The 12,462-nt window shown below is 49.0% G+C and overlaps 1 protein-coding gene and 2 pseudogenes across 3 annotated transcripts in view; all 3 read left to right on the top strand.

Moving 5' to 3' along the window:
* The window catches only part of Igsf5 (immunoglobulin superfamily member 5), a 38,343-nt gene extending 28,848 nt beyond the window's left edge, over positions 1–9,495 (top strand). For 2 of the 3 annotated variants that reach the window (XM_010636527.2, XM_010636526.2), the window contains 3 exons: positions 1,326–1,426; positions 3,294–3,367; positions 9,160–9,495. In XM_010636527.2, coding sequence (XP_010634829.1) covers positions 1,326–1,426; positions 3,294–3,367; positions 9,160–9,255 — 271 coding nt within the window. In that variant the 3' untranslated portion in view covers positions 9,256–9,495. The remainder of the gene's footprint in view (positions 1–1,325; positions 1,427–3,293; positions 3,368–9,159) is intronic. The other variant, XM_010636528.3, reaches the window with a different exon arrangement.
* A 136-nt stretch (positions 9,496–9,631) lies between these two features.
* Positions 9,632–10,920, top strand: LOC117287490 (annotated as a pseudogene).
* A 59-nt stretch (positions 10,921–10,979) lies between these two features.
* On the top strand, positions 10,980–11,971 carry LOC104870768 (annotated as a pseudogene).
* The last annotated feature ends 491 nt before the right edge of the window (positions 11,972–12,462 follow it).

Here is a 12,462-nt window from a genome sequence, read left to right as displayed (position 1 = left end):
GTCTTTTTTTCCTTTTTTTTTTTTTTTTTTTTTTTTTTTTAGGTACTGGGAAGTGAGTACAGGGTCTTCCCATTTGGCTTTGTCCTCAGCCCTTTTTGAGACAGGGTCTCACTAAGTTGCTCAGTTGCCCAGGCTGGGCTTGAATTTATAACCCTCCTGCCTCAGCCTCCCAAAATGCTGGAACTACATGCGCCACCATGCCCAGCTTCGCTCAGTACTGTTCTGGAGATTATTCCTGCTAACGAACAGTTGTGCACAACACTGTTTTTGCTTGGTAAGGTTTTTCATGGAAGTGTAGGTGCAGAAAACTTCACAAATCATCGGTGTGCAGCTGGACTGATGTACTGGTGGGATTCAGAACCCCAGCAGCTCTCTTGGGCTCCTGCTAAATCACTCTCTGTCCCCTTGTCCCCAAGGCCACAGTCTTCTGGCACATCCCCCAGAGGGCACAGAGACGGAATCACGTGAGGTGCTCCTTCCCAGGCACCGACCTGAGCTTCCGGCTGCCCTGTGACTGCGCAGTGCCGCGTACCGGACGTGCACGCGGTTCACTTTTCCTTTGCGTCAGTGTGCGTCTGGGGGTGTTCGGGTTAGGGCCTGGCTCCAAGCACGCCCAGACATCCTCTGGGTACCAGGGCCTTCTGTCTGCGCATCTTCAGTGGTGACACACAGGATAGCCAGGTGTTCGGTGTGGGGTGAGCCTGCCTCAGTTTCCCGGTGGGGCACTTCCTGTGTAGCCTGCCCTGTGTAGCCTGTGTGACATCCCGTGGGTTTTATAGCATGGAAACCTATCTGAGAGACGTGTCACCATTTGATTTCCAGTCCTCCCAGCTCTTACATGTAGTTCATAAGTGAAGGTCCTTTCAAGCCAATCTTGGCACATATCAGGGATTATTTTCCTAGAATAAATACCTAGAAGGCTGCAGAATACTTTTTAATATCTAGAAATCTTAGAATATTTTTAATCCTCTGCATGCCCGTGGACAAACTTCCCGTCCTAGGAAGCAGCAACAATCTCTGTTCCATTTCACGGTTTGGCACACAGGGCTACGTGGTAAATACTTTTGGTTTTGTCAGCCAGGTGTGATGTCAGACACCTGTAGTTCCTCTGGGGAGGCTGAGGCAGGAGGATTGCTAGCTCAAGCCCAGGCTGGACAACTAGTGACTTAGTGAAGGCTGGGGAAAAGGGCTGGGGATTTAGCTCAGTGCCGAGGCCCTAGGTTCAATCCCCAGTCCCAGAAAAAAACCAAACAAAAAGAATGCTTTACATGTAACTACGCAGCCTGGATCCCCCTCGGCGATTAACACTTGACTCGCCTTTCTAGGAAATCCCCACATGTGAAGATGAACACAGGAGCTCATGAGACAAAGCCAAACGGTGGGAACGAAAACTACGGCTACAGCTTGGAGGAGCCACGCAGCGCAGGTGAGCAGCAGGCCGGCCGGGGAGAGACCGGGGCAGAGCCTGCAGGAATCGGGCTGGCTGACCAGGCGCAGCTGTGTAGGGAAGATTTCTCGGCATCGCTGGGAATTACTTTTGGTCAATTTTAGAAGGAGACGTTCTAGAATTAGGAATACCTAGGAGTAGGTTCACAGAAAAATAAAAGCAAAAAACAAAACAACAACAACAACAACAAAAAACAATCCAAGCTTGTCTAAAGTTTAAAGTGAGTTGGAAGTTGGAAAGTTTTTAAAAAATAAATTTCTGGGTAATTTTTCCCCCTTCCATGCATTTTTAAAAAATGTTTCTGCTTAAAATGTGGGGGGCAGGCAGGTTAACCCCTGTCCCTCCAACAAACCCAACCCCGGTCCCCGTAAAACTAACGTTGGCAAGAAACGGGTCCCTGTTCCTGTCTGGGTCATGCTTAGGGCTGGAAGGCTGAGGCTCCTGTCACTGTCTTCCCGGGAGTCGTTCTAAGGTGGGCGAGGGTGCAGCAGTAGGATTTGCACAGTCATTGTGAGGGGACCAGGGACACAGTGCTCCTTAGCAGTCTGAAAGGAAACCCAGCCCCATGTGGTCTGCCCAGGCAAGTTCCATGGAAAGACTTTTACCCGATCAGCTCCTGGAGAGGGGCCTGAAAATCGTTTCTTTTTGATAAGACTAGGACTCTGTTATCAGAACCCCGATATACACTGGTGATAATGCTTCACCCTTTACACAAAACCCCCCAAAGCATGTACTGCTTCCTTTGATAGTGGGACCACAACTTCTTGCAAAGTTTCTTCTGAATGTTTGTTCATTAGTATTTTAAGCAATTAATCATTATCTTCTTTGTAGTGCTGGGGATTAAAGCCAGGGCCGCCTGCAGAGGAGACCCATGCTTTACTACTGAGCTTTACCAACAGTCCTTAATCAAGTATCTTTTAAAATTTCTTTTTCAGTGTTGAAGATTGAACCCAAGGGTGCTCTACCACTGAGCTACATCCCCAGCCCACTGTTTTTAAAAATTCAGACACAGAGCCTTGCTAAGTTGCCTTGGCAGAACTTGAACTTGTAGCCCTCCTGCCCCAGTTTCTCTCCGTGCTGGGATTCCAGGCTATGCCACCACAGCCAGCTTAATCAAGTGTCCTAACCAAAATAATGGCTCAAACAAGACCTCTCTGCCTGTCCTTCCCCTCATGGACTTTGTATTCATTTCCCTGGTCAGCTAACGAAGCCATGGAATCATCTTGGCTCTGGGTGAGACTAAGGTGTCAAGAAAGGAATTAATTTTGCATTACTTTTTCCTATTTTTGTATCACTAAAAAATGAGGTTCTAAAACTATATAATCTCAAGGGAATTTTTAAAAAAGCTTCTGTATGCTTGTGTTAGCTTTCTGTCACTGTGACAAAATACCTGAGATAAACAACTTACAAAGAGGAAAAGTTTGTTTTGGCTCATGATTTCAGAGGTTCCCGTCCAAGACTGGCCTCATTGCTTTTGGGCCTGTGGCAAAGCAAAACATCATGGCAGGGAGCATGTGGTAGAACAAGCTTCTCACCTCCTGGAACTAGGAAGAAGCAAAGAGAAACAGGAGGGACAGGGGTCTCAGTATCCCTTTTGAGGCCATGCCCCCAATGACCTCACTTCCTCTTACTAGACTCCACCTCTTAAAGGTTCCGCCACCTCTGGACAATGACAAGCTGAGGACTAGGTCTTCAGGGAACATTTAGATCCACCCTGAAGTGGTGATTAGGGTTCATTTCGTACCAGAGTTATTACAGAAATGGAAACGTATTTCTTTACAAATCATAACTGTTAAAATGTACTTGGTTTCTATCACATTATTCTGAAATCATTCTTCCACTGCAGATCACTTTGCTGTCCCTCCTAAGTCCAGCGAATTGAGTATTCCAGCACAGCGTGGCAGCAGACCTCCCCAGAAGGTGATCCAGACTATTTTTTCTTTTGCTATTTAAAAATCTTTAGCAGGTGGTAGATGACTGCAAAACTATGTGTGCTGCATGCTTGGCACGGAGGAAGGAAGGCCTCTACCCCTCACCTCCATGTCAGTGGGTCGGCCTGGGGAAGAGGGGCTGAGACACTGAGTATCTCTTGTCCCTCTGGCTGTGGCTCCAAGACCAAGGCCAAAGGAACATGGCTGTCTGGTGCACATTTGGGGAGGAGGGGCTTGTCAGGGATCTGTCATCCAAGTGAGCTAAATCACGAGCACTCTATGCCTGAACCAGGTTCTCCCAGGACTCGAGTCAGCTGTGCCCTCCTGGTTCCCCAGCACCCACCGAGGCATGCCTGCGCTTGACCCTTGGGCACTGTGTCTCAGGGAAGGACGCTGGTGCTGGGTCTGAGAAGCACGCAGAGAGAGGATGGCTTGCTGTTCAAGGCGGGGTGTCTGTGCCCAAGGGTTTAGACCCTGAAAGATCCTTTGGGTTTTAAATTTCTGGGGAAAGAGGAGGAGGAGCCCCTGATGATTTAGGGCTGTAGCCAGAACTGCCAGGAGGCTGGGTTGTGATTAACTGGAACGGGGAGCACCATGGGCTGAGTGGATTTGGGGAAAGGGCAGGCACAGGAGGTGAGACTCGCAGATTGGGAAGCGTCTTGGGCGTCCACGTTGCAACCCACACTTGCAGCTGGGTGCTCGGGTCTGCAGTTCTGGAGAAACGTGTGCTGTGGATCCCGGTCGTGAAGCCGTGTGTTGATGGGCAAGGCCCGCAAAGTCACCGGGGAACCTTGAGAACAGACTGTGTTAGTTTCTGATACGGAGCTGTCCCTGCTTAGCGTGTATAAGCTAACTGAAGTTAATGAGCAGAAAAGATTTCTAGAGGTACAGCCTTGGATGAGAAGTATTTGAGGGCAACTCTGCAACAGGGTCCCCTATAAGCACGGCTGCTCCTTTCAGCTTGTGGGAGCACCTCATGGGCTGGATTTCTGAGGCAGCCTGGATCAGATGGTCCTAGGTTTTCTGCACAGGAGGGACCTGCAGCAATGAGGCCCAGCATGTGCCTTGACAGCCCTGATCATTCTTTTTTGCCTTACCTATTTACTCTCATTTCCATGCCGCTCCAAGCTGCCGTATTCCTCCTGCAGTTGGGATGCAGCTCATGCATACATCTTGCCAGTGACAGGTGCCTTTCTGGCCCCGAGGGAGGATGGGGAGCTGGGGCTGTTGCTCACTCAGGTGGTAGGTAGACCTCAGCGATGCATCAGTGATGTCAGAGGAGGCCAGGAGGGAAGACTAGGCACGTACATCTTCTTTCCTCTGGAGCTGGGAGAAAGGTAGCAGGTTTCCTCTAGAAGCACAGCGGCTAAGAGGTGGCAGTTGGGAGGAGGGACGATCAGCCTGGGAGGGCTGTTGCTTATCAGATCCCCATGCTGGGCCTGAGGGGCTCTCTGCCACCTGGCCCCAAACACAGACGGGCCAAGAACCAGATTCAGCTGGCTGCTGGTACCCTAGCCTTTCTGCAGGTACCTTTTCCATCGGGTGTTTTCACTACGGTAACCCACCTTTGACTGATAACCCCCTCCAGAGTGCATCCGGTACAGATGAGGAAAGGGGACCTCGGCGTGTTTGGAAACAGCTGAGGATGACATTGAGGTGGATCCTTCATGGTGCTGGAAGCGCTGTTTTGAAAACGCACAGGGAGGGAAATTTCAGTTTTCCACTACTGAAACCTGTTGCTGGTGAAATAATCTACTGGTAGAAGAAGAGCTGCCATCAAGCTCCTGAGTCCCGAGATGGCAACACGCACTCGTGTCCCTTCTTCGTCACCTTCTCTACCTGACGCCCACGACTTACAGGAGGGGGGCGTTATCCGGCTCACGGTCCCTCGAGGTTCAGTCCACAGTCCATAGTCGGCTGGCTCCGAGGCAGGGTGGCCTGGCACAGGGGCAGAGGAGAGCTGTCCCTGGGGCAGCAGGAAGGAATAGAGAGCAAGATCAAGGGAGGGGTGGGGAGGGACATGGACCCTTCCAGGCCACACCCCAGCGACCCTGCCTCTAACTGGCCCTACCTCCCAACACCACAGTTCGCTGTAAACTCACCCATGGAGGGCATGAGCTTTCAGGGGACATTTACATCTAAACCATGCCCTATTCCCTGAAGGTTCACAAGACCTCAAGAGAGTCAAGGACCTTAAATCAAGACCCCAGAACAAAGGTCGTCTTTGTCTGGGCTGGAACCCGGGGACAGGTTATAGAGCAGCTGGATCTTTGTAATTACGGGGGGCAGCGGACTTGAAGACCAGCATAATAACTCTGACCAGGTCTGTCTTTGAGTTTCCCCAAGGGGGCCCTTCACAGGCAGGGGTCCAGCACTGGCTCCAGGTGGCCATGGAGAACCTGGCTACTGAAGGCACCATGGGCTCCACCTGCTGAGAGGACTTTGAGGAGCGCAAGAGCCTGATGTCCTCGTTCCAAAGACCTCCATGCAGCCAGCTGGCCACTTGGGAGCACTGGTGTGGTCAAGTCACAGCTTGCAGAGCAGGTCAGGGTGATGCACAGCGCGGAGGCTCCTTCCTGCAGGCCAGCCTTGCATGCCTGCCTGGGCTGCGTGGCCGACTTGTTGCTGTGCAGGCTGGGAACCCTGTAAGGATGGTGTAGTCTGTGCCTTCTTCCCTCAGCCGTCCCTGATTCCCCACAGAGCCTTGCTCCCTGGAGACCCAGGAGAGGCAGCTGAGAGGGGTCCGGAGCACCTCTCCTTGGTCCTTCCTGCCGCCTGTCTGTGTGCCTCCGTGTGGCTCGTTTGTCACAGGCCCTTGCTGCTGCAGGGTGTTTCCACGCACACACGCCTCCCTGCTCCCAAACACCTTTCCAGCCCAGTGCCCCCCGCAGCTGGCCTGGCTGCTGCCGGGGAAGTTGTCTCGTCTGAGATGGGGATGGCTGGCATCAGACTTCACTGTTTTGCAGAAGTCCCCAAGCTCGGGGCTGCAAAGCCTGGGGGTTCAGGGGAGCTCCCAACCCTTAGCCAGCCTGCAGCCCAGCACGGCTCCCAGTCTCAGTGCCTTTGGGCTGCTTTTGTCTGTCCTTGGGGACACAGTGTGCCCAGGGGCACAGGGAGGTCTCCCGTCTAGGGATCGAATCCGAGGCCTTGCAAGCACTGAAAGGTCCCTGTACTATTGAGCTACACCCCAGCCCCTATAAACACCCGAGTCGTGGTGCCTTGCTGGCCTGGCATAGTTCTCAGTAGCGCAGCAACCAGTGTGCTGGGGTGCTTGCTGTATGGGGACTTGCGGCTCTTCCGGTCTCTGTGGACCAGAATGTCTAGAGGATAGGGCCAAGATCTGGTGTCTTCCCATGTTTCCTGGTTCTGCTTTGAGGAAAAATGGTTTTGCAGACATGGGCATCACCCTTTCTAAGAACACTGTGAGGTCTAGGGGTTTTCTTATAACCGTGCATTTGGAATCACTTATGCCTCACGTACACACAGCACTGAGCTTTCTGCAAAGTTTGTTATGGGCAGGGATGCCATGGTCAGTGCCAAATGCAAGGCTGTGGGGCTGAAATATTCTACCATCCACATGGCAGGTGGATATAAAACCTCCCATGTTTATATGGGTCCTAGTTGTAGTACATGCAATTCAGGCCAAAGAAATATGGTTTTAGGCTGCAGAGACCACAGACCATGCAGTAAATGGTAGGAAGGATCAGAAGGAAAAAAGAGATTGATTTTCACAGCTGCTTATTTCTACTGTGACGGACTTTTTTGTTACTGACATTGTTGTCAAGACAGGAGCTTCTGCCGGTGAAGTTAGCTCAGGTGTGACAGCAGCTGAAACAGACTTTGTTGTGAACTTTCACAGGTCTACTGTAGAAGACTCACTTTGTTGGATTACAAATGAATCCACCTTACGAGGGCTCTCCCAGAAGGGAACTTGTTCATAAGCCAGGAAGGATCAGAAGGAAAAAAGAGATTGATTTTCCTTTGTTTCCTATCCATAAAATTGGAAATTTTTACCAGGAGTTACAGTCAGCTCATGGGAAGGGGGAGTTCTTATTTTGAAATGTATCATGTGTTTGCGAATGTTTTCTGTACTGATGAATGTTTAAAACACATCAACACCCTTCCCTCTCTTTCCGAGTCCTCGCTCAGTCTTTCCAGCTGATTTAGGAGACTGGGGCTCTTTCTCTGCTAGCTTTAGAGATTGAGGTTATGAATGTCTCAAAACCTGCACTGACCCCCATACTCACCTTGAGTCCTGCTCGGATAAACAGAAATAAGCCCATGGTAAATGCAGAAAGCAGCAGCACATTCGTGCACTGTAGCAGTGCCAGCCAAAGCAAGCGACAGCCCAGCAGTATGTTCCCAGGCAGAGGCAGCTGCCAGGCTCCTCCAGCTGTTGGGTCAGTTTACCACAGCTGGACTGGGTGACGCTGTCTTCGGGACCCCTCACATCCACTGCAAGGCCGGTCACTCCTGGCTGGGTTCGACATTTGAGATGGTGAAAGAGGCCGCTACGCCTGTGAGTCTGAGCTAGCGTCGTCCTAGGGGCTGTCAGGAGAAACAGGTGGCTGCAGGTTTTCACAGGGCGCCTATTAGACAGGCACTGGCCTTTCTGGAACATTCCACGGTTAGTCTGGGAAATGTTTCTGAATGTGGACGGCAGAGACGAGCTCCTTCCTGACAGCACCCGGCACCATGCCGTCCCAGGAGACCAATGGCGAACCCATTCAGAGTCCGTTCTTCAGTCCTTGCACCCTCTCTTTTCAAAGGAATGCACTGTATGTGAAGAAGCTTGGAGATATTTTCTATTTTCATAGTAACCATCTGGTAAAATGAGGACTAAAAAGGATCAAGAGGAGATGTGTATGTGTTGGTAGCCCATGATGCATATATTATGTACTGCAAATATATACTAAAAAAAATAAGAAAACAAGAACTTTCATAGGAAGATCAAAAGAACAAACCAGGGAATCTTTGCATTTGTAATTTTGTTACTGAAGGAATTGGCAAGTGACACACAGAGAGGCGGCAGAATGGAAGTAAAATAATACAAAGTTCATTTGTCCACAAGGGATCGATCGCACGTAAAATCAGTGGCTGGATCCATGATGCACTGGGTTACAACCCCTCCTTTTATAGAGATGTACAGCCTTGACTTCATTTGGGTGGTTACATCTTGTTCTCACAGTTCATATTGCTGATATACAAATCGTGCTCACAGGACAGTTAGTTAGGGGAGTTTACCTTTAAGATTCGCCTAGTTATCTATCCTAGCCCATAGGAGGGTGTCCGGGGTCAGGGCAGCAAATGTCAGCCATGGTCCTTTTCTTCTTGACACTTTTCCGATCCCGTGGCTCCAATCCCTTCGGAGCTCAAGGTCTTGCTGTGCCCTGTTATCTCAGGGTCAGACCAAGTGTCTTGTTCAGTAATCAATGCCTTCGGTATCTGTTAGCCCTGAGCTAAACAAAACAAGCTGCTGTTAGAGACAGCAGAAGCCATTCTACATTGTAACACTTTCTAGGTTTTTGCTGTTTGTAAAGTTTTCCCTATCAATTTGTCTCCATAGAAGGGAACTTTGGAGTTGGACTGCTGTTTGGGCCTTGGACTTGGAGAACGCGTAGAGCGCGTGTGTTGTTGAAGTAAAGGGAGTAACAGAAGGGTGTGTTTAGCATTTTCCCCTCTCTGCATCCTAGTTTTGTCTTCTCTGATGAGAGAGGCTTCTCGAGTGCACATTTTACAGTGAGCTCAACCAATTAAATCGATGCTTTTGTTTGTTTCCAGGAAGTAGAGAAACATCGGTCCAACCCAGCAAGCCGTCCACAGGTTTCTTTCAACGTCACCGGTCCTCAGAAGGTCAGGAATGCGACTCTAGTATAGTACAGACTCTCGCTGTGCTGCTGATTCACACCGTGGTGACCACGGCGTTCCCTCCGCCCCAGGCCCCAGCTTTGTCCACACTGCTGATGGGGCCATGTTGGAGCCACTGGAACTTCAGTTGAATTTGACTTTTAAAATGTGTCATGGTTTTAGTGAATTCCTTAAAGTACAACCTGCCAATTTACCCTGATGATGTCTCTCATCACCCGACACTCCTGCTTGCTAATTCAATAAATGGTAGAAAAGCCTGTGTTCTGCCATGGCTTGTCAAATATTTTTTTTTATTTTCCTAAACATATTAATTTAATATTTTTGTGTGTTTCTAGGTAGGGGCATGATTGCGTGTTATCAGTAAAGTAAGAGGATAAAAATTAGGATCGATCAGAAACTATAAAATTCACTGGCAAATTGGAGCTCGATGTGTTAAAAATATAAGATCCGATTTAACACGAGGGGCACCTGCTCCCCCAGGCTCCCTGTGTCAGAGTTATGCTGCTGACGAGGGCCAGCCCGGGCCTGGGGTCTGCTGTGGCCTCTGCCCAGGGAACCAGGTGGGAGGATCCTGCTCTCTGGTGATCCAGGCCATGAAACACCTGCCCCCTGACTCGGGCATGCAGTGGGGTTGCGGGGGCCCCTGCAAGCCTGGTCTGGAGCAGGGCAACAGGTGTCCCCACCCTGGTCGCCTCTGCGGGAGTCGGGTCTGGCCAGCAGCTCTGTTCTCAGATGTGGCTGTCCTACAACAGAAGCCTCGAGAGTCTCCAGGTGGTGCCCAGCTGCCTCTCTTCTAGGGGTGGCAGAGTGATAGCTGGATCAGGTGGGGCGCACACAAGGACGGGAAGAGGCCCCACCACAGCGGCTGGAACTGGGGCAGCAGCGCCCGGGCCACAGAGCCCATGGGCCTCTTGCATCCCTGCACCCACAAACCGGCTGCTCCTAGAGAAGCCCTCTCAGGGATCCTACACCATCCTCTGTGATCCACAGCGCAAAGACCCCTGCCAGGAGGAGCCCCCCTTCCTCAGACAGTCGAGAAGCTGCCGAAGTGATGTACAAAGGCCGCTGGCTGTCCCTGGGAAGGAAGGGTCACTCCCACCCGAGGGCCAGCCGCAAAAGTCCCAGGAGCACAGGCAGCCTCTTCAGATCCGAGCACCCTGAAAGTGTGTGAAAACCATGACCTCTCTTCGTGCGTGCAGATGAAAGAATCACACTGACAGATTCATTTGAAGATGTCCATGGGCCTTCAGTGAAGAAAAGAGAACTTGAAGATCTGAAGGAAAATGTAGAATTCAGAGGTCACGAGCGACTTAACATCACTGTCCCCCCCAAAAAAAGACCAAAACAAATGCAACCGGCTCTATCAGAGAAGTCCGAGAGCTCTTAATGTGAAAGAAGAAAATAAAAAATACCAAAAGAGAAGCAATTTATCAATCTCACCTGTGACTCCCTCGGCCTCTGCTGTCACAGCCTTCCCTGAGTCATGTGTGTGGCAGGTACTGCTGCAAGCTCATTATCAAGAAACTGTTCTTTAGATTTTAATGAGGACAGTGATGCAGATGATGAAGGAGAAACACGGTGCAGTGCTATTCCTGGGGATGATGACCTTGCACGTCAAGTGCCTGGAGTTTCAGAGAGGCAACCCCTCCTGTTCTAAAGCCTCCTGTCACCAGTCTGCCCAAACCCTCTGGCAGTGACCCTCATGAAAGCACAGCAGTGTACTGAAGATTTTGTTGTGTTCACACCATGCAGCTGGATGAAATGAATCCTATAAATTCCATCCATTGCACAGAATCTATACCGCAGCACAAGCAAAGGCTAGGACACAAGACAAAAGTGGGTATGATGGTGGAGTTTCCCATGTTCAAATCTCCTTTTGCAGGTCCTGGGATCTTAGCTGCTGCAAATAGGACCAAATTAGGAGTTCTAGAACCATTTTCACCGAGCCTTCACCCTGTGAAAAAAGGCAGTTCAATTAATTGGTCTTTACCAGATAAAATAAAATCTCCACGACCTGTGAGGAAACTTTCCATGAAAATGAAAAAGTTGCCAGAACTTAGTCAAAAGCTAAGTGTTAAGGGAACCTCGAATTATATGCACCACCCAGACAGTACTCCTTCCTCGTCTGGATGTAACTATAGAGAAGTATTCTACCTTCGGGAATACTTGCACAGCTGCTAAGAGGAATGTTATAAGCCGGTGCCATTTTGATACTCCTGTGTCTTCTCAGCACAGCTACCAGAAGAAAACCTTGAATTCAAAGTATTCTTGCAAAGGTGGTTATCTCAGTGATGGAGAATCACCGGAACTTATAACTCAATCTAGCAAACATGGACCTGAAAACAAATTTGGAAAAGAAATCATTCCAAGTAGTTGTAATAAAAATGAAATAGACATAGATGCGTTTAGACATTATAGCGTCTCTGTACTGTGCATATCTGGGCTCACGAGTGTGCCTTTCTATGGTGCTGAGGATTTAAAACCCCTCGGATAGATTTGAAAGATTTGTCTTTTGTGCAGTTCAGGTAGATTCAGTAAACACAGCAAGAACAGCTTGGCTTACATGTCAGACAACGTTTTTAGACATGGGTCACACTTTCAGCATAGAAACTGAAAATGCACAACATCTGCAATGAGTAGTGTTCAGTTGGGACCCCACTCCAAGAACAAATCAAGGGTGTTGTCTTGGAACTGAAATATTTTTATAATCCTGAAAATATGTATATATTTATAAGTGCATATATGTATAGGCATTAGAATGAGAGGTGGGGGTGACTGTGGACTCACATTTCCTTTTTTTTTGGTACTGGGGATCAAACTCAGTACCTTGCACTTGTGAGGCAGGCAGTGGCAGGCACCATTGTCACATGTACGTTTTAAGATATATATGTCATAGGACCAAAATTATTAGCTGAAAGTATCTTTTTCAGGTAAAGGACATTTAAATTAAAGGAAGATTTACATAAAAACACTTGAGTAAAAACACTCTAGAAGTATCTGAGTAGAAATAATAGATTTTCTTTTTTTAAAAAATTTATAGACAGTCACAGTATTCCCTGTGAAAGGCCATCTTTTAAAGTGATAAAATCCTTCTTTAACTGATAAAGTGTCCAGCTTTCTGTATTAATAACCTAGATTTTAAGTTTCAACTCTTCTGTGCATTTTTGTATTTGGTGATGTGTTAAATATTTATTTTAGTAGCACATTTATAATGTT

This window comes from Fukomys damarensis, unplaced genomic scaffold (genome assembly GCF_012274545.1).
Source record: "Fukomys damarensis isolate Sample0158 unplaced genomic scaffold, DMR_v1.0_HiC HiC_scaffold_24, whole genome shotgun sequence".
NCBI lineage: Eukaryota > Metazoa > Chordata > Mammalia > Rodentia > Bathyergidae > Fukomys > Fukomys damarensis.
Note: the sequence above shows the minus strand (reverse complement) of the source record. Positions and strands in the feature narration are given on the sequence as shown.